This window comes from Pholis gunnellus (genome assembly GCF_910591455.1).
Source record: "Pholis gunnellus genome assembly, chromosome: 22".
Classification (NCBI taxonomy): domain Eukaryota; kingdom Metazoa; phylum Chordata; class Actinopteri; order Perciformes; family Pholidae; genus Pholis; species Pholis gunnellus.
In genome coordinates this window covers 2,373,574-2,399,205 of record NC_136549.1, presented here as the reverse complement: position 1 = coordinate 2,399,205, position 25,632 = coordinate 2,373,574, and the positions used below count along the sequence as shown (strand labels likewise).

Genomic DNA, 25,632 nt, shown 5'->3' with positions numbered 1-25,632 from the left:
GCATCTCGTTTGTGGTTATTTTTGTGAAAGGGTTTAGCTGTCGAGTGGCCGTCCTCGTATCCACTCGGGCACACAGCGGTAGTCATTACTGCACTGAAAGGGAAAGACAGCCGTCACACGAGCTCCGAATGCAGCAGATGAAAGCTCACACATTGAAGCAGGAGTTAGGATGGAAATGAACGGTAAAATATTCCCCCTTCGTTTGCCTGAAGCCCTAGATATTATCTACGTGCTCCGACAGTCTCCATGACAACACGACCAGGCAGTGCTCAAACCTCTTCTCTTGGCCTCAATGTTTGGGGAAAACATGCATTTCTGCACAGATGTCACACATACGCCCACTTCCAACACATAAAGCAGCTCATGTTTCCTGTGTTCGGTGGAAATGAACAGAACCTAGCTTCTCTCTGCTCTCACAAAGTAATTGAGATTGTTTGGACAAAAGCATTCTTCTTACAAGAGACCATTTTTAATAAATAATATTGGGATTGATGAGGTTGGTATGCATTGAGGACAAAGTTTAGCCAGATTAAAAAATGTTTGACCCTGCGTTTTGTTTGCAGGAGGGAGTATCACAAGTTTGAAAAGCTGTCCTTTTTTTAATCAAATGCGCACAAAACACACAATATAATTAAAGATATTGTCCTAAATAAATATTGTCTTTCGTGACGTCAAAGCAGTAGCTTGTATGGTAGGTTATTTAAATAATAGTGATTAAATTGTATATTAAAGCTACCAGGAGGAACCTTCATTTTGTGTTGTTTTGTGTCCCTGTGGCCAAAAGTGGTAATGTTTCCCTCACCAGAGTCCCTTTAGAAAACCTCTCCTTTTAGTCTGCCCCGCTTTAGTCCTGGTTCTGGTTCTCCATTGCCTCCCTTCCCTACATCTGGCCCAGCAATACGGTCCGGGCCTCCAGCAGCGTGGTGTTGGTGTTGGCCCCTAGCAGGGCCCAGCAAGGCAGCCCAGTGGGGCCACTGCTACCTGGGGCAGAGCTCTCCATCTTCAGCCGGAGCTCGGACTGCAGTTAAAAGGCGGCAGAGAAGCCAGATCTGGGTCTGTCCACGGTGGACTGATTGCTGCCGGAGGAACCGGAGCTTATTTCGTCCGAGGCATTGGGGGCTGTGGAAGTAGGTGAACTCTTAAATATACAATATTTAATTTGTACATATTTTTTAATCTTTCACCTTTTAAAAGGGTGCCACTTGCACAAAATTGGGCAGCACTACGCCGCATGTACGCTTCAAAGTGACAGAGCATTTACAATAGAACTGAACTGTTAACTGTTGTCTTTTAAAGTTGGGTGTCACAAGGAAACGAGAAGCGGATCAAAAGGAAAAGGAGGTACGTACTTAAGACCGAGTGCGTGGTCTCAATTCAAAGTCCTGGGTTGTAAAACTAATGGATTTCCCATTTCTCCTTAAACGCGATGAGAAGCAATCCAACAATTCACAACTTTTCAACGTCTTCAAATTAATTTTCATACCTCTCGTGATCAAAGCCAAAGGCAGTATATATCGCTTATTCATGCTTATGGAATATCTTACTGGCAGACTTCATGAGAGGAAGGAGTTTCTATGGTTCAGGAGGTTTGTATCGACTAATAATGGCAGGACATCTAAAAATACCTGATTATCAGAGCACTGAACACCACATTCCAGGTGAGTATCAGGCTGTCCTGCTTCATTATTAAAGGGTGAAGCTATAATTCATATATTTCTGTTGATGTGTGAGCTTGTGTTGTGTTTAACAACGCACCTCTGTTAGCGTCTAGACGGCTCATTTTTAACAAGGTCAATGTGACGTGGGGCTAGATTGATAAACCGAGCTGTGAGGTTTTGAGGTTACAGTCTGCCGGCTCAGCAGCAGTGATCCAGACAGGACCTCCCATCACTCATCCAGCCACCCTTGGGGCTATTAGCAGTATGTTAATATGGAGCCTCGAGAGGGACGGGGGTGTTCTCAGAGGTCTGGCAGTAGCTCACAGCCAGCTCGTGAATCCCCCAGTAGCTCCCTGGGTGCTCAGGAAAACAATTGATGTTTCATACACAACATCATTTGAAACAGATTTCTCCAGAGGCTCGTGGGTTTTGCCAGTCAAGCCAAAGTGCATGTTCAGTGTGTCACAGTTATGAAACCAGGGGCCTTCAATTGCACCAATAAAGTAAAAGAGCTAAAGGTTTGTGAGGGTGATGCTGAGAACAATCAAACATTACATTGTATAGATTCATGGGGGATTTCACATGACATAATCACCCCCACATGCTGCAGTTGAAGGTCCTTAACTCTCCATTTGTACAATTATATATGTACAGCATACAACAAGACACGCAAAAGAGGCACGGCCTAAATGGGTGGTTCTGAAATCCATGCCTCAATTTAGTTGTAAAGGAACAATTCTACCAGTTAACCAAATTAATTTGTATTATTTCATCACCCACTAACAAGGTGCATACAGTCCATACTATGACATTTTAATGACACGATCATATGACATTTGTATGACTTTATGCAACGTACTATACCTTTCTTTAGACATTCTACACTGACATTTCTAGGAATTTTTTGATATACCTTAATATATTTTTAAGACTTTTTTTGACATATATTTTAATTTATTTGACTTTGTGTGACATACTATTCAATGACTTTTCTGACCTTTTTAAGCCTTTTTGACATGCTGCATTTAGTTTTTTTGGACAAACTATACTATTTAATGATTTTTGGGACGTACTGTGCTATGACATCATAGACGTTTCATTCAACATACTATACTAAGACATTTTCATGTTATACCATACTATGACTTTTTAACAAAATTGTATGGCATACTAAACTGTGATATATTTTAACACATTTTTCATGATTTTTTGTCACATGCTATATCAACATGTTCCATGGCATTCTATACTATGACAAACAATAGCATTTGTTATGACAAACTATACGATGACATTTTTCACAACATACTACAATATTACTTTTTAATGGCGTTTTATATTGCATACTATAGTATTGTCACAGATGCCAGATCAAAGGATGACCCATATGCAGGACTTGAGGCATATATGTTGAATTGAACACAAAGAGAGCTTTAATAACAAAAGCTGGTACAGAAGGCAAAACCTTTCAAAAAGAAAGAAAAACTGAGGGAGCAGGCAGAGAAAGGCAGAAAAAGAACCAACCTGAGGACAAACCAGTGAGACAAGCAGGGAATCCAACGATGACCATGAGGGACGAAAGCAGAAACGTAGAAATCAGTCAGCAAAGGCAGACAAGCTGACACTGACACAGGGAATGACACAGACTTTTCAGAAACTAGGTTGCTGCTGCAGAAGCGGTGCATCTATGTATCTTATTGGGTAAACGGAGAAATTCCTGACACCTTGGATTGACATTCCTGTGGAGTCAGACAGGACACATGAATGTTTCCCTGTTGAATGTATTGAACTCTGATGTTGATCTGCTTTGACCTGCAGTTCTCTGTCCTCTTCAAACCGTTGTTACTCACACAGGCAGCGTCCCGCTGTCTGAAACGTCGAGTCATTTCTCAGAAGAAAACCCAGAGACAGCTGGTAGCCGGCCTGGATGCGACACTGTGACCTCTGCACCCCCCACCATCACCACCACCACCACAATGTCCTCTATCTTTTACACTGACAGTAACTGTACTTTTGGCAAGGGAAGATCGATAGCGCCGAGGACGGATGACTCAGCCTGTAGTGGGTTCTCAGTGCTCCTGGAGAGAAATGGCGGTCGATCCGTCTTTATTTAGGCGGTTATCAATCTCGTTTGGCACACGACCCAAAACCGGGATAGGAGGCTGACAGCCGTACTCTGTGGGAAGATTCACAGCTGGATGTGTGCCACCCTGTGAACACCCCAGACACACTAATTGCCCATCACCACAGAAGGACACTAAGTCAGGGCACATCTCAGGCGGAGACAGGTTTCCTCTGATCCTCACACGTCATCACTTGACCCCAGAGGAAAGAAAGTGTCCTTCACCCTCCAGCCAGCCAGCCATGATTGGGCGTAAGCGAAACACTTAAACACTGATGGATCGTCACTTTTGCAACCTGTCACAGGTATATATATATATGTCATTTAGATGTTTAATTTGTTTGGGTTGACAGCACATAAAGTACAGTATAGTGGTGTGTCTGTCTGCTACAGTGTCATTGTTGATGCTACCACCAGGTTAAAAGGTAAGATATTTCAACACATCAGCATCTTCTCTCTCTCTGCTCACTGTTTTGTTTCAGTCTCATGGTTCTAGCAAGAAGGATCTGATAAAGCCACTACACCAAACAGCAGACAAAGTTAGCCACATCAACTTTATAGGGTGATAATGTGCTAATGTTGTGTCTACAGCTTTTTTGCTGCCACCAAGTGGCAAAAGTAAAATAAATCTACTAATGCAGCTTCAAAGAAGAGTTATTTGCTTTGATTTGTAAGAATGTTGTGGCCATTACTGAGAAATTTGGTTTCCTTCATACATCTCAATCTTCTTCATTGTCAAAATCTGGTACCTCCATTACCCACAATGCAACTCAACCACCGACAGTTCGGCCGTAGAGTTATGTTAGCAGCTAATGTAGCATCTAGATTGGTAAACTCCCAGATTTCTTTCCAATTTCAAACACGTATTCCTCATCCTCAATCAACGCTGACTCAAGTGACATCACTTGAGGACAGACTTCTCAAAGCTCCCTCTGGAAACACTAAAGGCTACCTTTGTTCTGTCACACCTGAAACAGACTTGGATGCGTAACATCAATGGACTTCCCCAGGAGTCCCTAGGCCACTTTTTTAATTGGAAATACAAGGGAATAATGAAGCCAGGCTAATGTAATTTCACTCACATTAATAAAATGAGTAAGTACATTTTGTAAGATGGAGTAGGCCTAGCATGTTTCTTTGTGAACAGCCTATGTTTGGCTGGAAAGTTGCCTTTCAGTGAGCAGTAGGAACCTCCGCATCAACTTCGGCAACAGAGGAATTTCAAAGAACACAACAGTGAAACCAAACTTCTATGAGACACGCCCCATGCCTCCGTCCATACATCAGCCGACAGTAGGTAAAGCTTGGTTGCTCTCCCCATCTGTTTGTCCAGGGCCTGAAGTCTTCAGCTCAAGCTGGAAGCTGCCTCGGTGCAGACAGCTCACCAGGATGATTGGTATATGAAGTCCAGCCTGAAGGTGAAAAGTTGCATATATAGCTTGTAGAGTAATTACTCATGCCGAATATTTTACTGTACACCCTCATATGCAGTCGGGGGAAAACAGCATATCCTCTCTGCATACCTGCTGCTGAGAGGATTCTGACAGACATTTAATTCATGGGCAGCGAACAGCCATAAAAGCAAGTCTAGTCCAACAAAACCATTCCATAACCATCAATAACCATGTTATTTGAGTATGTGGGTTGGCCGCTTGAAAGTAAGTGTGATTGGCTCAAGCTTGTGGAGGAATTGTTTTATTGCTTCCCCTTCTTCAGGGAAGTCGAAGGTCACCTTCCGAGCAGCGCACAGGGCTGTAAAAGATCACAGACTGTGTAAAAACATGGAGCACCATCTGTGCCGTCAATCATGGTTCTCTGAAGGAACATTTTTTAAGCCTGGCGTTCATCTCACTGTCATCTGTCAGTTACTGAAGCCTGAAATTTGTCATTTTGTGCCGGGTGGAGCGAAGGTGGGTTGCCCATTGGCACTTTGTCAGGGCGAATGGCTCACCGGTTTGCTCCGGTTAAAAGTCTCTCCTACCACTTTATACTATAAATTCTCCCTCCTGATATCATGACATATTTATGGCAACATTAACCCTCAGGACACACACTGCCTGAGTTGTAAGCGAAGAGATGGGCCTCTATTCTGTTCATTTAGCCCTCAACCCTAAATGTCAGCATTTGCATAAATCAGCAGGTAATTTATAATCCACTTTTTCATTTTATGGATACAAAATGGACTAACCATGCATAATGTTTGACAGCAATACCCTCCCTGACACTTGTCATCATCGCTGACCAGCGTGCTGTGGAGGAGGAGAGGGTGCTTCACTCAAGGGAAGGGGCAGCATCTCTCACTGGCCTTTTTTTTTTAGGGAGTCTCCTGGAGGTTAGAGAAGTCGGTGTGAATCTGGACCTGCGACATGCACAAAGCCGGCTTAGCCCAGTCGTGGGAAACTTGAATCAGACAGCTCAGTCAATCTGATGTTATCTGTGATAAGGAGGCATGGAAAAGCATCTCTTGACGTTTATTCACTGCAAAGTGTGAGTTTGGGTTTCATGCTCGTGTTCAAATCCCTCTGCGCGGTCTGGATGAATTATTGTGAACTCTGTACTGAGTTTTGTGGTACAGGAGAACTAATGTATGATCTTTAGTTTAACCTTATCTCAACTTTACAGGGTGCCATATTATGGCTAAATGCTTAATATGTGCTTCCATGCAAGTGATGGGAGACAGGATGAGGACCCAGGATTTTGTCCCCCATCACTTAGGTTGATGCATTAGGTAGGGATCCCTTATAGGCCGGTTTGAACAGGAGGAATGATAACAGCAAGCAAAACCTGTTTCAAAGCACATACGGGCACCTGAATATTGTTTTCAAGCTAACTTGAAAAATTGTGAACCTGACCTTTAATCCTTGTCCTTAAAGTGTGAAAGTGCTTTTTAAGTCTCCTCAGTACTTCCCAATAGCCTGAGATTATAACTACAGAAATGATCAGAATCAGAATCACTACTGTTTATTGCCAAGTACGTTACACATACAAGAAATTTGACTAGGTAAATGGTGCAGAACAATAAACAATAATCACAGTGCAATAACAAAAGAAATTAAAATGTACAGTAAAATATGACAAACAAACAAATAACAGTAACGTGGCAAGTGTATTTTAATAGAAAAAAAAGAGCGCCATCTAGAGCACGCCCCCTGAAACAGCAGCCTAGTAGTTCTTCCTTACATCCAACCTCGTCACTGTCGCATCAAATAATGGCGCTGGATGCAGGAAGAACAACAAATTTCACAGCTTTCTTTGTCAATATTATAATATATAAGGTAAAGGTATAAAAGGTGGCAAAATGTACCTTCCATATTGAATAGGAACAAGCTAAGATACCTTTGTAATTAGTCATCATCAGAACATGACAACTGCATTTCAGGAGAGACCGGTGGCACTTAGCTTGTTCAGGAAACCAGCCTTCCTCTCTTTCTCTTCTTCTTGGTTGTAATGTGAAGCTGCTTTTCTGTTTTCCGACCCCCACTGGAACACACACACACACACACACACACACACACACACACACACACCTATACACACACACACACACACACACACACACACACACACACACACACACACACACACACACACACACCTATACACACACACACACACACACACACACACACACACACACACACACACACACACACACACACACACACACACACTAGTGGCTGTTGGCCTCCCTCTAATGACAGGGTGTGCAGTTGAAGAGGACAGGAAGGGTGATGTGTATTTCAGAGATGGGACCACAAGGTCAGCCAGGAGGAGGAACGCTGCCAATAGTGTGTGTGTGTGTGTGTGTGTGTGTGTGTGTGTGTGTGTGTGTGTGTGTGTGTGTGTGTGTGTGTGTGTGTGTGTGTGTGTGTGTGTGTGTGAATGTGGGGGTTAAGCAGGTGTTTGCACTCAGACACCACACCCTGCCTATTCAATGTGTCTTTTTTACAGCAGGACACACAACAGTGTTGATGTCACAGGTTCTATTTCGGACCAAGAGCTAAAACGTCACGGTAAATGGACTTCATTCATTTCATGTGCCTTGCTCAAGGGCACATATGGACAACAAGAGAATTGAACCACCAACCACCTGTGACTTCTCCACACCTGAGCCACAGCCACCTCAGACCATAAGAAAAGGGCGCTGGTCAAGTTAGATGAGGAGATTTATATAATTTCATGTCTGTACCACTTTATTTATGAAGCTAGAGCCAGGAGACGGTTAGCTTGGTTTAGCATAAAGATTAGAAGCAGCTGGAAAAAGTTAGGGTCAGGTTGTGCTAAAAAAAAGAGTGTTATTCATTGTGTTCCATTCGGTTGTTACCAAAAAGAAAATAGCTTGATAGAGATTCAGATGTTGGAAGGGTGTGGGGGAAGCTGACCACCAGACAAGCAGTTCTGATGAAGCATAGTGGTGCCAGTGGCGGGCCGTCAGGGCCTGCAAAGCCTTCCCTGCTGGCCTAAACAGAATCACAAAGTTATCGCTATTTTATAATTTAATACTTTTTCTTAAATACATTTTCTCATTGCACAGCTACTGTGTTCATCAGTTGCTCTGCTTCCAGTGCAGCTTGTTTTAAGTAGAGCTTTTATCCAATCAGATTTCACCTCTGTGTCTCTAGGTAGAAGAGAGGCCCCAGGCCTTCAGACTCACAAGTGAATCCATGTGCAGTTTAAGTGAATGGGGACGATATTGTTGATTGTCATAGTGTTCAACCAATCAGATCTTTAGTTTGACATGTTGGGCGTATTCTTTGACATGTCAGAGCCTGCTAGCTGGCCTACAAGTGCGTGATTGGTCAGTGGGCTAGCGTGACATGTTGGGCGGTGACAATCCCAATATCTGCTGAGCGGACATTTTCAGCCTCAAACGCATTAAAACCTATTCAAGAAATACAACTGGGGAGGCTCGACTGTCTTCACTGGCATGAATCGAGAAGGACTTCTTACTGGAACTAAAACGCAGGTATGTACTGAACAACCGTGAGATTAAACTCTTTAAAGAAAGGAGGATGGACTTTGTCTTTAAATAGTGAACAGCAGCTCTGGTAAGTTCAAAAAACTCATCTGCAGTTGCTTTAATATGCTTGTTTATATATTATTATTTGTATGAAGATGGATTTTTGTTTGGTTTTATATGTGATAGGAACCATTGTTAACTCCAATGTTGCTCTGGGGACATATTGAGCTGGTGCCAGTGTTGCCAACTTGGCGACTCTCTCACTAAATCTGGCGACTTTCCAAACGCTAATGGCGACTTTTTTTGTCAAAAGCTACTAGTGACAAATGTTATTGGAGACTTTTGTGGTGACTCTGACGTTAAAGCACGTATGTTCTGCACTCTCGTGAACGAGCAGCGGGAGCTGCCGTGAGCCCCTCCGCCGCCCCAAAGCACACACAGGCGCCTCGCGCTGCAGTCAGAGCAGAGAGGAGACGCGCTCTATCTATAGGTGTTGGCTATATTTTGACAAGATACAAATAATAATCGTAGCTGTGTTTCAGCTGCAGGACAGCAGTGAAGGCCCAGGTATAAAATGCACGGCCAGCCACTGATATCTATATATATTATAACTGAAAGCAAGGGAAGTATATGCAGTAATAAAGCTTTGGAGGGTGGGAGTGGATGAAACCCAGTTAAAGAGGACGCTCTAAGAAGGAAAGCTAACGCCCGCAATGAGGCTGGGATCATTTTGCATTTTTCAGCAAAAAATTGCGAAAGTAGAGGACAAATCTGAGAGCAGACGTTTCACGAGTGCACACGAGCAGCCTGAGTGCGAGGTAAAGTTCTGAAAATGGAGCGCAGGAAATCTGTGCTAGCAACAAGCATACAGTTTGAGCAGAAGCAGAGCAAATTCAAGTGCAAGCAGAGGCTATTCGAGTATGAGGACAGGGCTTCGAGTGAAAGCATTTCAAAATCTGAATGCTCTTGAATAAAGACAGGAAAAAAATGCCCCATACACTCCAAATCTGTGGTGTTCACAGATGAGAGCAATCTTACTTTGCATTTCTCTTTTATCCTTTTTTGGTTTGCTTTTCTTCATGTGGCACTTTGTGGACCCGGGGCCTCTTCTTTAGAACGGGCCACTTGAAAGGGACCACTGAGCGCAGCAGAACACAGTGTCGGCGTAATGAGAGGATTGGGGGTCTTTGCAGGGAGGCTGAGCAGCCTCAGAGATGGACAGAGACGGAGGCTGAGATACAAACACATCTGCTGCAGCGCTAATGAGCCGTGGCAGGTGCATCAGGGGCAGGGACATGATGGGCTACTGGAGGGTACAACCCATGCTAAAATGTACCCACCAGTGGCTTGTCAGATAGATACTGCATGGATGATAGAAGAATATGACATAAAGAGTTGTGTCAGCTTAGATTCTGATTGTTCAGATGTATTTACCATTCAATCTTTACTTACTTTGTCTTATTCATTCGTTCTAGGACAATGCCATGCTGTGCATTGAGTATACATTGTAAGTATAGTACAGTGTTTCTGTCATGCTTCTATGCGTAGGAACTACTGACACATAAAAAGTAAGTCTTGTCCAGAAATGTCAGGAGTAAGTGTACGAAGATAAAAAAGTTGTTAAAGGGTCAGTTTGCCCAACTGGCCCTTATGTCTAGAGGGGCCAACAAAGCTAATGATATTGGTTTAGTATTGAGTTAGTTGTTCCTGTCATCACCACAACACAATGACCCTCAAACATATGGGAATACCTTTTATATTCTGGGTGAACTGACATTTTAAAGCTGCATGGATCAATAGTGTACATTGAAATTAGCTCCACCATGACGATAACTGTAAAATACTTTCTATGATTGAAGTATAATTTGATCAGAACTTCTACTTGTAATGGAATAGTTTTACACTGTGGTATTACCTCTTCTTCTCAAAGGGGCCAGTGATCTGTTGTGATGTTATTAAGTATGTTTTCATCAGTGTACAATCACCTGAAAATAAGAATTATTGTGTTTTTGTTGCATAGAATGAGGCATTTATATCCTCTTCACAAAGTCGGCTATGTTGTGCCGCCATGTTTCTACAGTAGCCCAGAGCAAACAAACAAACATTGGCTCTAGAGAGAGTCATTCACGTTTTTCGTGTCTGCCGTAGTTCTCTTACTCACTTGGCACACGGGAGAAGTTTCAGTTTGTTACAATCTGCAATCTCACCTCTAGATACTAGATCCGCCAAAAAGTACGACATTTTCTTACCAATTTATGATAATGTGTTCGTGTTGTGTTTTGATGTGGCTAAAAAAAGTTAATCGGTTGAAATGCAGCAAATAGTAATTAATTAATAATGCTAAACACTTGACACTTAAATCATATTTGACTAATTGTGAGTATTAAAAGTATGCACTTATGCATTTTAAGTGAAGTCACAGAGAATACGTCCATGTTTTATAATCTAGCAAAATGACAATGATCCGTCAGTGACAGAGTTCTTAATTTACTGCTCATAATAGAATTAGCTACTGGCTATCTATTATTTATACTATTATATAGAGGTGTTTGAACACAGCCTATGTTTGTACAACACATTCCTCCGGCACTTTAAATCAGTCAGGAAAAACATCCAGGTGTGCAGATGCTTCAGTTTAATAGATGAAGAGACGCCGTCAATTAGATCAATTTATAGGGTTGAAATCCTATAAATAGAAGCCATTTAGAGCCCTCTAGGGAGCCAGAGACAATGATGACGTGACAGCGAGGATGATTGCTGGCTGACAGGAAAGCCTGTGAACGCATCACAGCTAAATCACACGCTGACTTTTTGAGTTTTTGTCTTCAAAATTCAAATCTCCACCACTGATGTAGAAGAAAAGTTTAGAGCAAAGTAGACGATAATGGAGAATGTTAATGCTGCTGCAGTGTTTATGTCAATTCTGCAAATATGGATACTGATTTAAATATTATTATTTAGTGGGTTTTATTTTACCATCATGTTTTGCATTACATTATTATTATTATTATTATTATTATTATTATTATTATTATTATTATTATTATTATTATTATTATTATTATTATTCTTTGCATTCTATTTCATCTTAATTTTGATGGTTTTTCATCTTATTTTCCATTATTTATAATTCTATCTCTGTTTTTATGTTCTTTTATGTTTATCTACTGTCCCTAGAGTTTTATGCAAAAAAGTATATTATCAATTTTTATTTATCATTTATATGTTATCATTATAAATAAGAGGTGGAACTACAAAATGGTAACCATCCCTCTGCATGAACTCACAGAAAGTTTCATTTCTTGCACTATGTGCACCAGTATAACATTCTGAATAGTTTGTTGAAGTGCTGCGGGGACTTTTCTGTGTCAGAGGTCTTGTACAGCTGGTATGTTCTTACATATTTGACATAACAAGTGCAAAAAAACAGCAGAAAAAAAGCAGTGGGAGGCTGTGGGAGTTTCAGTGTCATTTTATTGTGAAAACATCAGACAGGATGAACCGCAGGTCGTGCTGCTGTAGGATAGACACCACTCTCCCACACTCAGTGTACTGTACACGCTCAATTATTCATGATTCTGGGGAGTGAAAATGAACGGGGTAAAAACAGAGGAGTGAGACGTGATCCCGGGAGGGAACGAGAGATGCAAAGAGTTTAGGTGTGTTACCATGGCAATAGTGAGAAAGGAGCATGGGTAGTCGTCTGAGAATAAATAAATAAATAAGTGGTGCCTGTTTGAACGAGAGTCTCGGCCTTCCTCTGGGACGTCCCCTGTAAGGCAGAGTGGGTACAGCACAGAGTGTCCACGCACACACACACACACACACACACACACACCATCATGCAGCCATCATCCCGCCGCTCCACTTGTAGTTACAGCACATGAGGCACTCTGATACGCACAATGGTGAGAAATGCTGATGGCATGGAATAAATCCAGAAACAGACATGGCTGATTTAAGACTCATTCCTCAAAGGGTCACACGCACACACACACACACACACATTACTGTACAGGCCACAGTACAACATCCACAACATCTGGCAGAATATGAAGCCGCTAGGAAACACTCGGGAGATCAGAAGGTGTGATCTCTGCTCACTGAAGGAGGACGTACACGATGTCAGGGCGACGCATGGACACATGACACCCGGCAGGGGACACGCTGATGTGGACACATTTGACCAAATGTGCGATAAGCCCTCACACGCTAAACTATGTTTGAATTTAAGAGATTTAAGACCATGACATTAATGTGTTCCAGTGGGCACGTTCTTCACACTTGCCTGGTATTCAAGAACGAAAGAAAGGTAGAAAGCCTCTTGGTTTCAGTTAAGCGTGTAACACCTCCGTTCTTTATCCCGTTTCTGCAACTGGCTGAAATAACCGTCGACGGGCGCGACATAAGATCCATCGGAATCGCTGAACACGTCACACATGTGAGTGCTGATGCACAATTTTGGAAACCAAACTATTACAGACCAACTTTGGAGATTGACTTTGACCTGCAGTGCTTGCCATAGTTGTGCACAAACGCAGCTTGTTTTGGGGGGTGCGTACATCGTGGAATATGAATCCCACTGCACTTCTTGGCAAGACCCGCCCTGCGGCTCGGCATTAACCTCGAGTAGTTATGGTCAGGAATGAGGATAGCTCATTGGTCAGGGCACAGGACCGGAACAAAGCAGGTTACCGGTGCCTCAGCGAGCATGGACGCCTGGCCAACCCTAGCACTTGAATGCTGTACAGGGCGGGTCTTGTGAATAAAAGCAGTGGGATCATTAACCTTGTTAACCTCCATCTCCTAGTAACAGAGAGTGAAGGGACAGATTATGTTAGTCTAGTCTGCATAACTCCTTTATCTTATAGCTTTGTGCAGGTTAGAATCTATGCCCCCCCACTGCTCTGAAACATCAGTAACCTAACTGACGCTGTCCTTGGTGCTGACGGATTGGTAATTCTTTTCCTGCCCTTCCTTCTATTTCATCTTAGATCTATAATCTGATATTCGTGACATTGTAGCGATACCAGCATGTTTCCATATCGCAGCAGTAACTTTGGTGGCCACAGGTTTATCATCACCGATAGAAACGATGGCTATTAAATCTGCTGGATTATTTACGTGATTTCTAGCTAAAAGGAAAGAATTGTTTTCAGAGTGCAGGCAGCAGGAGAATCAGAGCTCCTCTCCAGTACAGTCACATGGGCCTCTGCACGACGCTTAGCTCTGCGTTATCGCAGTGAGTGTGTGTATGTGTGTAAATACTGTAGTGAGGGGTTTGCAACGTGAGAAGTGATTTTTAAGGAGTGTGAATGGAGATCTCTTCGAGTAAGAAACAAAACAAAAACACCTCATTGGTGTCACTGTATGTGCTGCATTTCCTCAAAGTGAATCTCCTGTTGCAAAGTGTTGACACTTGGGTCTTCTTCTAAAAGGAGGGTTAATACCCCTAAAAAGCTTTTGACATCCAAATTAGTTCAGTGCAGCTTGAATAATGTTTTGTCATTGGGCAAATCCAAAATCTGAACCCAAATATGTAATGCAGTGTGGAAGCATAGGCAGGCGATCGTTGTCCCAATGGATTTCTAATTATGTTGATGACTTATAACAGCAAAGTGTGTGAAATAGCACAGTGAGAAGCTGAACCACCTGTCCTGCTGGCAGATGCTGGAGTTGTGGGTTGACGTTTGGAAAAGGAAAGAATATTCACTGTGTGTGTGTGTGTGTGTGTGTGTGTATGGAGGAAGGCCCAGGAGACCACAGAGAGAAGGAAGCTCTGAATCTTTGCCCTGCGTTGCTGTGAATGAAAGGCACAGAGAAACAATAGCGCCTCAAAAAACTTGTTTTGTGTGTGTCTGTAAGTGTGTGAGGCAACAAGAGCTCAAAAGCAACAGCAGCATTTGTACTGTACAAAAACATCCCACATTGGGAATGTATAGATATGTCAGAAATGAAATAGGCAGAGAAGGAGGGAGCGTGACAAAAAAAAGTCCCTGGCTTTATCACTCTGTGCTGATGATTTGAGATACAATCATGTTTTTGGTTAAATATGTTTTTAGATTTTTTTAGATCTTCTCACCAAGGCAGCAAATAAGTGTATCTCCCAAAATTGTCCAGCTATCTCTTTAATTGACACTGATATTTAGCTGCTATGACACTTTGCTGTATCTAAAATGTGTTAACCCTGTGCATAAATAATACAATAATAATATAAGCACAAAAACTCTCTCAGATATGTTAAGAAGCCTTCCTGTGTTCCTCTCAGCAAATGTGTAGTTCAGTCTGATAATAGACATCGTTCAAAAACAACATAAATATACCCGTTGGCTTGACTGGAATATAAACACTCCTACAGTATGAGACAGCTGGGCAGTGAACAGGCCGCTGCAGACTGAGGAGTTAAGAAGAAGGACATGTGGCAGAAAGTCAGAATGGGCCTCTAGGGGCCCGTGGGGATATTTGACCACCTCTGTTTACTTAAGCAGACTGTGCTTTTACCACGGAGACGGTAGGGATCACAGACACTGACTTACTTTTTATATACAGAGGTCACTTTTGGAGTGAGGCGGGGGAGGAGAAAGGAGAGGCCTCTGTAACGGCTCGCTTGCAGCCTAAGAGGTCCTTTGTGTATCGTTCGTCTTCCAATCTGGAGGCTAAATGAGCAGTTTAAGCCGAGGCTCTGTCAGAGTGTTAGAGTGGAGGAGTGCTGCCCGCCTGTGCCTCTGCTCACAACTGCTGAGTAAGATGCTGCGTGGCATCAACATCAGCAGGAGAGCTAATGTGCAAGCCGATTTGTGTGTAGTTTTGCGCTCCTGACCCCGGGGGGTGAGAATACACCCATTGTTTGAGCAGGAGGACAGGCGGTCGAGGCTACAAGGGCAGACCCGTAGCTTGTCTCCTTTATTAGAGCCAGATGTCCGTGTGGGGGTGAAAAAACAAAGAAAAATAAGGCTAGTCTCTCATTATAACCCTCTCACACAGGCATGTGCACACACTACAGTAATAATACTTTAACACTAGAGGTTTGCAGCTAAAATATGTCTGTGTCCCGAAAGAAATGTCTACTTATTATCTAAGATTTAGTTATCACACCTATCAGTTACGCCAGAGTCATGGAGTCACCATCAGACAAAACTTTACAATGAAGTGGACCTGAAATTGCATTAAGAGCTATTAGTTACACAAGTAGGCTACAGTTTACACAAATATAAATTTGGAAGTAAAAACTCTTGACAAATTGTCCATTAAAAACACCCCCTGCATTGCAGAGCTGTATTTACGTGACTTTACATTATTTACAACCGACAATTAATAGTTTTAGTTTAATTGTGGCCTAATAACTTTTCATGCTGTAGCAATAGAGTTTATTTTTTTTATTTCTATAAAGCTTCGTCTAGCAGCAGGGCCGGAGAAACCTGCTAGGTGGCCGCGGGGCAAAAATGAGACCCCTTTAACCCCTTAATCTTTCCCCCTCTCTGTGCAATGTGTACAGTATTCCTATGCAGGAATATTACAGCGGGGTAAGGGAGAAAGTAAGGTGGCGTAGTGTAAACAGTGATAAAGTTGGGAGGAGGTGTGGTGGATGGATGGGTCAGAAAACACAGGACTAACCCAGGAGACAGGTATGCGTCTCCTGTGTGAAACCATTCATCAACGTTAACTTATTTAAAGTTATCTACTTAACTTACGTAACACACTTACATGCGTACTTAAGTTGCGTGCATAACGTGACTTACTTAAACTATGTAACAGACTTATTCAAGCCCAAACCATGATCTTTTCCTAAACCTAACCCAGTAGTTTTGTTGCCTTTACCCTCAACCAGTTGTTTCCATTAATGGAAGTTTATTTTGAAAAGACAGTGTATGCATGTACCGACACTAGGGGTGTAGGTATAGGCGTCATGGTTTGAAGTGTGGGGCCACTGACCAAGCTGCCATGTTTCATGAATTGGTAATGAGAATTGTGTTCAAATGTGTGGCCAAATTAAATTATTATTAAAATAAAATGTTAACTTTAATTTATTAATGCTGTACATAATGTACTTCTGGTTCTTTATATTGTAATTCTACTACTGCTAGTTTTCCATTGTCTGGATTAAGGGTCTACAGCGTCATACTGCATGTCACTTATTGTGAAGCCCTCTGACACAAATTTGTGATATTTTGCCATCTAAGTGCAAACATGCAGGTCTTTACACTACATTCTGACAGGGCCTCGAGATCGGGTAAAGAAGGACCCACTTTAAGGCCCAAATTATGCCAGTTGATATTGTGCTTTGGTTCGTGCATTTTGCCACAAATCTGCTTCACCATTTGCTGATCCAGCCTTGTCAAACAGTATCACAGCATAAGCGACCTCTACACTGAATCTGGTGAGTCAAATGTTATCAATACCAGCAGGAATGATGGTCAAAACTTATAAAACTCAGTCTAACAGACTGCACAAGAACATATTATTTCTGGTTCAGTCAAGTGCAACAAAGAGATGCAGCTTCTCCACAACAAAAAACCTCTCTTTGACTTTGAAGCTGGAGTGGTTTAGAATTTACAAAGAGGTATAAACAAAATGACTCCCCCCTCTCTCTCTTCCTCCCTCCCTCCCTCCTGTATGACACTTACGGCCTGTAATCCAATTCACAGCGTGATGGAGAGTGCAGTTGTTAACCTTGACATTGCTCTGCATCGCTAACATTAATCACATTACAGTATGAGATACAGTCTCTGATTCTGTGATGCAGGCAGTAGATTTGTTGATATGTACACTGAGAGTAGCAGCTAGCTCTCGTGTTCAGGTTGGGGAGGTGGCAGGGTCTCACCATGAATTCACTTAACAGCAATGATGTGCACTGAACACACTTAAATGTGGATCTCTGAGGCTCTCGCAGCCGTTTTGGCACCAAATGTTTGACAAAAGGAAATGGAGAAGAAGAACACGTAAATCTCTGATGATCTCAGACACAGAAGGACAAAGCCATGGGCTGAAAATGCACCGCGAGACCTTCAGAAATGAAAATGCGTATCGGAGGCAAGTTGTGAAGAAAGAAAGCAACATGACAGAACACTGACAACAGTTTAACTTTAAAACATTTCCTAAAATGAGCACATGAAAAAAAGGTCAATCTTTCTCTCTTTAACTAACAAAGCTAATTAAATAATCTTTTGTTATTGCTGCTCGCAGCAATGTTTAATAAAACAATACAAACCAAAAATAAGCATAGAAACAAAAGGGTCATCTTAATTTACTGAAAGACATGTTTGGTCGTCTGAGCAGGGGCTTTTGTGGGTGTGTCCCTGGAGCTGTCCACTGAGCCCCTGGGCGGGGCCGGTGGGGCGCAGCAGGGCGGGGTTATGAGATCCAGTGCCTTTAACCCTTCCACAACCACACAGGCTGTCTCTTATCTTTCAGCTCAGAATTTATGCGCAGACTTGTCACTCCCAGCTTGTGCGCCCAATTGCTGTGAAACTTCCTGTAGCTCAAAGTGTTAAGGATGCTCGGTGTCACAGGCAATGATTTATTAAGCACTTCCACACTTCACCGCCGCAGCAGAAGACTCCGTCTTCCTTGGGGTCCTCAAGGTGTAACACAAGATATCCCCTCTGCCAACATCATAATTATAGAGACCAGTGACAACTTGTTTCATTAAAACTGTTGGCTGATGGCCATATCGTTACTGTTACAGTTGTAGAGGTCTTGAGAGTAAAGCCAGTAGCATTACAGGGCGGTGATGAGGTGATGTTTCCCTCTGAAATGTATGGATCTAACGTGGGGCAAAGTTGACGGGCGCTAACACACCGCGCTGACACAGTGGTGAGGAAATGAACGGTGTTTTACAATTTGACGGAGTTTCTCTACTGATCAGGGGGGAAGGGGGAGATAAGCTTAGCTCCCACGATGCGTTGGGGTCAGGGCGCGTGCGAGGCCGCTGTTTGCTTTGTAGAATCTGAAGCAGCCTAATTTGTCAGCAGTTTGTTTACAGTAGGGGACATCATCAGGAGAATCTCTCTTCAGGTCTGTCCGTGAGGATAAGTTACCCTTTTTAAATCACCTTGAAGACCTGCTTCACCCACATTTTTTAGTCTTTGCATGCATTTGCTCCATTTAGCCCACATTCCCAACCAGCGCTCTGTGTATCACACAGAGTTGATGGGACATCCTCCCCCTTATGCCCAGACAAGCACGCATTACCTTTCTCTCTTTCAGCACCTGTTTATATGTCTAATTCAGACCCCACGCCTGCAAGTTACGACGACAGTTTTTTTTAAAATCAAGTTTGCCTCCAAAAAATTCCCTCCACTCACTTTGTTGCCTCTTCTTAAACAAGGCAGCCATTCTCCCAGAGTCCCAGCTCTGCCCTCCATCAGTCCAGCCGGAGGTAGCTAGGTGTGGAGTAGTTGAACATGAGGAAGTCCAACTTGTAAAGCTGGTAGAGCTGGATCTGCTGCTGGGTGCTGATATTACTGAAGAACTGGGCCGTCATCGCATCTGTGGTGCGGGTGGACTTGGCATAGCTCGGGAAGCGCAAGGAGTCGCCAATGCCCACTAGCCGCAACACGTAGTTAGCATCCTCTTCCAGCGTCTCATACTTGCCCACCAGGTCATAGTGGATGTGACATGGGTGACAAAGCTGGTAAACGGTCTGCCAGTGCTCGTTGAGCGGGCCGTCACGCTGCGTTGCCGGGTCTACCAAGTACTCTGCGAATTCCTTGAATTTGACATCAGCGCCGTTGAGCAGGGCGTCCTGCGTGGCATTCTTGCGGTAGCGGCGGATGATGCGGGTGCCGAAGCGCTTGTGGAAGGACGAGTTGTACTTGAGGGTGAACTTGTTGCGGTATGCGGAGACCAGCCTCTCAAAAGGCTCGCGAACAAAGAGGAACTTGAGGTAGTTCTTGAGGCGGTGGTTGATCTCAGCAATACTGTACTGGTTCAGCGTCTTCAGGTTGGAAGGGATGTGGGCTTCATTGGAAGGGATATCCATTGGGTCACTGTAGAAGAGAGGCATATGGACAGTGAGCAAAAAAAACAATATGCATTTACGTCGTTGTATCAACTTCCACTGTAATGAGAGCCACCTGCAGAGATGCAACCACATCTTACAACACATGTCCTGTACATATTGCTTCCTATTTGTCAATCTCAAAGCAGTACACATAGAAGGGGAATGACTGGCCACTCGTACTGACCTGTATTTGCCTCGGCCTGTGAGCACCATCATGACACGTTTCCAGTTGGTACAGGCCACCTTGGGGACGTAGCAGTAGATGAGCTCGTGGTCCTCGTCCACCACGAGGTGTTTGAGGTCTCCGGGTGTCAGGACTCTGCGCTTACGGCTGGATGCACTGTAGACTCGACAGGCATCCACCACTTGATCCCGCCTGGCCTGGTGGAGCACGGCTGCTCCGGACAACTCCGGCTGCTCAGGCATAGACAGAGAAGAAGGGAGTGGGAGAGATAAATGATGTAAAAAGGGTGACTGCCAGCTCTTGACATAAAACATTCGGCCATTTCAACAGAATGAAATAAACATTGGTCATTTCTTACTTTTTTTGGCTGAAAAATGAAGTTTTAGGGTGTTAGCTGAGTAACCATAGTGACTGTTAGTCAATCATATCTTTTGATTTACACACTGACTAATAAACCCAGCAGAGGCTAGTAGATGCTAGTTGGGGCATCAAAGTCAGTTCCCTTGGTGGCCAAATTAGCTTGTTGGGTAGTTGGCAAATAAATCCAAAATGGGGGCTTTTGGTTTGTGTGACAGAGTAATCCAGGTTTTACTCCAACACAAATATGCAGTAGGCTACATTAAATATATATAAATTACATTATAGTATTATATAATAATATATCAATGAACTTTAAATGTACTTTATGTTACACCCAAGAATATATTATAAAACATCAATGTTTCTTACTTATACATACATTTAAAAATGTATTGAAATTATATGGGGATACTTTTTACGAAATATGAACAGTCAACACATTCTCACTTCAAAATCGTCAAATAATGACACTTGGTCAGTGGCCCTATGCTTCAAACTGTGGCGCTCTAGTTACCCCACTAGTGTCAGTTTCCAATCTTTACAAGCATAGTGTCTTTTCAAAATAAACTTCCAACGTATATTTACTAAGTTTTAAAGTTTACTTAGTTAAGTTTAGGCAACAAAAGTACTTGGTTAGGCTTTGGAAAAAGTTGCGGTTGGGTTCCGAACAACTACAGTTGTTGTAACCTGCCGTTAGTTAAGCACAAAAGTTATGTAACAAAATTAAGGTACCATAATCAACGTCGACTTTCACACGGGACACAAACAACGGTCTCCTGATTAAACGTCCTATGTTTGTTTGACACATCCATCACCGCCAACCTCCACCCTAAGATAACTTTCTCGCTCTTTATACTACATCAGTTGCTCTTTGCATGTAATACTTATGCGACAGTATTATAATATAAAGCCAACATATTGTTTTTCAAATACTATTTGGTTTCACAGTACATTACAGATTTCAATATATGGACAGTATATCTCTGAGCAGAATTACCTCTTTCAGGTAGAACTTTTCTAGCCTGCTTGTTGGAAAATAATAGTTTTCACAGATTAGAGATTTGTGACCAAATGACTTCCTGTCTATGAAGTCTTTTGTTGTCTCTACACTTTTGTCCACATTATATAACGTCCTTAGCAGTGAATGGAAAATCTCCCTGTGCCAATAAAGCACTCAAAATGAATGAATCTGAACCGTAGCAGAAAGAGGGAGGGATGAAGAGAGATAGAGCGTGTGTTATTAATCACAGCTTTTATTATTATACTCATCTCTTTATTGACTCTATCTTTTTTCCCTATCTGAGTCGCTCCGCAGACTATGATAGAGATTAGTTCACGGGTGTGGAGGAAGATAATGATATTGGAGGATATTACAGATATTGAATGTTCAATATGCGTAAATCCAAGCAGCAATCATTTATCTGAGGCATATTTCATATTCACCCTGATGCTTGTGATGAAGTGGACCACGGCAGAAGGGAAAGAAGGTGGCTGAGGAGGAATTAACGGCGTCTGAGGCGGAGAGCAGCACAGGCGCTTTGCATCTGAAGGGCAGCAATGTTTTCTTATGCCTCTTGATTATTTTTCTTCTTGGTCTGAATTCCCCTCCAGGGCAGTTCCCCGGTTTCCTCGCCTGATCTAAATTGATTGTAACGCTTCTTTACATATCCATCCCACTCGCAACAAGTGTGGCCTTTCAGTGCTACACTGGCCAGGACTGTCATGGAGTGCTGAAATCACTCAAGGGACCACCACCCAGCGTTAAACACGAAGACAGCGTGACTTGTATGTATTTCTCTTTGAAATCACTCTTCCATTATGTTCCCAAGTGGGAAGCATGTGCAAAGCTTGCTACGAGAACACGGACGCAAACCGATCTTTTCTACCTTTTTTATCTGATGCCAACATATAAAAGCAGTCATGGAGGAGTCATGGAGCAAATGCATGACCTTAAAATCAGAGATATTTCACACAAATGTCTATAAAAGTCACATTTCATAGTCTGTTGCTTTGTCAATGAGCTCCATTGGATCGTCATGTGGGGATACAGGTCATAGGTCGCTGCTGTCTTCATTTCCTTGAAAAATCAATTGGGTAAAGAGTTGGGAGGAAGGGTTTTTCCCACTGTGAATTCACATGACTATAATCTTATATTATAAATATATTGTAGTAGTTAATGCTTTCAGTTAAAAAACGATTCCCCCTTTTGGACACTGTTATGTACAGTCTTGAAACCTTTTCTTATACTTAATATGAATGAGAACTTTTGCCAAACATCGTCTCTATTGTTGCTTCAACCTGAAGTTTCATCTTCATCTGAGTGATGCAACTAATCTAACTCCGAGTATGGAAACACCCAAAAGATGACATTTCTCATTCTTGTGCAAACAGTGTAACTTTTGGATGACTTTTTTTCCACTAAATAATATCTACTTTCACAGCATATGGATTCCTCCCCCAACGAAAACCTTGTGCACAAGTCAATCTTATTTTCACAAGATAATAACCTTTGCCCACAACAGATGGATCTCGGCCCTGTATGTAAATAACCTGTGTGCACAATATCATAACTTGTGCACACATATTGATCTTTCCCCCAACAGATGATCGATTTGTATGCACAACATATCTTGGTCCCACAAAATTGCACCCACAACTTAATACATTGTTCCAACAATCGATCTAGAATCTCGAAAAAAATGACTATTTGTATGGTTTTGCTTGCAGCCAATCAACGCAAGCGTTCTTACCGTAACCACTGTATTAGTGCTGTGCAGTTGGCTAGCCAGTAGGACACACACGAAGCTTCCATTCACATGATTATCGTATTGAGTAGCGTACAAAGTACTCTATTGGTATCGGTAAGGGTACTGGCTTTGGTACCGGCATTGTCATTTTTCTAAACGATACCCAGCCCTAATGATATTTTATGTAGACAACTAAAAATTCCCACAAGATTAAAAATGTAATCTTTCCCCCATTGTTAATGGAAAAAAGTTGTCCTTCACAACTTTATTAGTTTCTTTAGTTTCTTAAGTCACATCTCCATTCTGTTACCTCTGGTTTAACCTCTTACACACTTTCCATATCTTTTTCTTTTCTTTCAAATGGTCATTTAAAGCATTTTGAAAGAAGAATGAACGTCTCTGCTCCCCTCCCGCTTCTTCTCTCTTTGAGTGATTGCCATGCTTACGCCAACACATCGAAGCCCACTAAGGCATAACTGTGCACGGAGAATAACAGCTCTTTGTTGATGAAAATCTCTCCTTTTTCCCCACTCAGAGACATCAAGCTATATGATTCACACAAATGTCGCAGGCCCTCCGTCCCAGAGGAGGACAAACGCTGCAATTAGCATGGGAAAAGGGAGGGAATCTTGTAATCTCCTGCTCTGCCTCAGTGTTCCTCTCCTTATCTCCTTTCTTTCTACAGGATTACTTTCTACCATTTTATCTCCGCGTCTCCAGCTCGTTCGAATCTCTTGTGCAGTTTGGATGAAAGGGTGAGGATGAGTGGGGGAGAGGGGGGGAGATGAGAGGCGATAAGTCGATACAATCTGAGAGGGAGCTGTGATGGAGATCGCTGACCTCTGGCCATGTCAAGCCGTTCCCATGGGAGAGCAGAGACCATTTACGTGCATCATTGCTTGCACAGTAGCCCTCTAATCCCCTGTGGACACGAACAAGTGGGTCAGCATTGGACAACAACTGAAATAAAACCACACTTAGCAGCTTTGTATGACATTGTCAATTTAGTTTCTAGCAATTTCCCCGTGCAGCTGCGGTATATGATGTATTACTAAGTGTTACAGCATGGTGCTATGTATTGATTTAGATGTGACGATCCATCAAAACTGGGAGAAAATTCAAAGGAAAGACTTATGCATACTATTAAACCTAATCTCACCAAAAACACCATTATCAGTGTCGTGTTTGCAAAAAGAAAAGTCTCTGTTTTCTTATCTTCAGACGTCGAGAGGAGCCCATTGTGCATTCACGACGCCGCTCGTTTCCTGTCGCTGCACATTTGTCGTTAAAACGTTTGAGAAACGGATGATGGGAACTGTGGAGATTGTGATTCCATATTTCAAGTCTTCATTTCCTCGCCATGGATGCGCGATTCTCAGCAAAAGTTGTTATGAGTTTGAAATATGATCAGAGCATCAGCACGGATGCGCAGTGACGGTAATGAATAGCTTCCTCCTGATCTGCTGATGGTTGCAAAGAAAGAAAGAGAGCGGGAGGAAGCTAGGAGGGGATTACAAATGGAAGGAAGGAGGGAAGGAAGTTACTAAAAGTACAAAGTGGGCAACTTTGTACACTGCGTCCCAAAAGGCCTTGAAAGGTCAGTTTAAAATGATTGTTGGTCATCTAATTTATTTAATGAATTACAAGATCAACTAAAGTCCATCATTAGCTACTGTAATGCTTCTTTAGGCACGTTTCATTTAAGTTTTTACATGACGTACATCAAAATAAATTAGAATAAGCATAACGTGACACACTGGTTAGCTTCTGGAGTCTGGGCAAATAATGACAATGTAATGTGAACTCAGCTATTTGCACTGTACTGTATAAATTACACGCCACTTTTAAGGACATTTCACGTGTCATGTCTACGCAGTTAAAGCATTTTGCATGTCATTTAACTCCCTTTCTCATTTACAACTCATCACATACGGACGCAATTTTAAACACATTGTTAGGTTTAGGAAAAGATAATGGCAATAATTATGTTTAGAGTTTTGCAAATAAAGTTACGTATAAGTTAAGTAGTCACATGTAAATCGTCAAATACTGACGCACAGTTTTAAACATTTAGTTAACGTTGTGAAAACAGACAAAACTACTTGGTTAAGTTCAGGAAAAGAGTATAGTTTGTGCTAAAATACGAATGTTTGTTACGTAAAGTAAGTTACATACACAAGTTCAGTAGTCGATGGCTGACTTTACACGGGACATGAACAGCGGTCTCCTTGGTGAAAGTCACGTGTTTGTTTGACCCACACATTCACACCGTCCTCCACCATACATGGCCTTTCTTGTTCTTTAAACGACGTCCCCTGACTTCAGCCGCACTTGCTCTGAGCGTCTGATATTGACCCGGCATGAAATGACATACGAAAGGCAATAAATGCGTCGTGATAACATGCAAAATGACTTAAGAAGTGGCCTTTATATTCATCCACCACTTAGTGCTACCAGGCTGAACTTAAAGGTACCCTGTCGATTTCTGAACCACACACACACACACACACACACACACACACACACACACACACACACACACACACACACACACACACACACACACACACACACACACACACACACACACTCTGATGGC

General features: G+C 42.5%; 1 protein-coding gene across 1 annotated transcript in view; it reads right to left on the bottom strand.

The window, feature by feature from the left end:
* Positions 1–19,103: 19,103 nt before the first annotated feature.
* The window catches only part of chst11 (carbohydrate (chondroitin 4) sulfotransferase 11), a gene marked incomplete at both ends in the record, with an annotated part of 104,704 nt that continues 98,175 nt past the window's right edge, over positions 19,104–25,632 (bottom strand). The window contains 2 exons of the mRNA XM_079183732.1: positions 19,104–19,728; positions 19,927–20,156. Of these exons, the coding sequence (XP_079039858.1) occupies positions 19,104–19,728; positions 19,927–20,156 (855 nt within the window). The remainder of the gene's footprint in view (positions 19,729–19,926; positions 20,157–25,632) is intronic.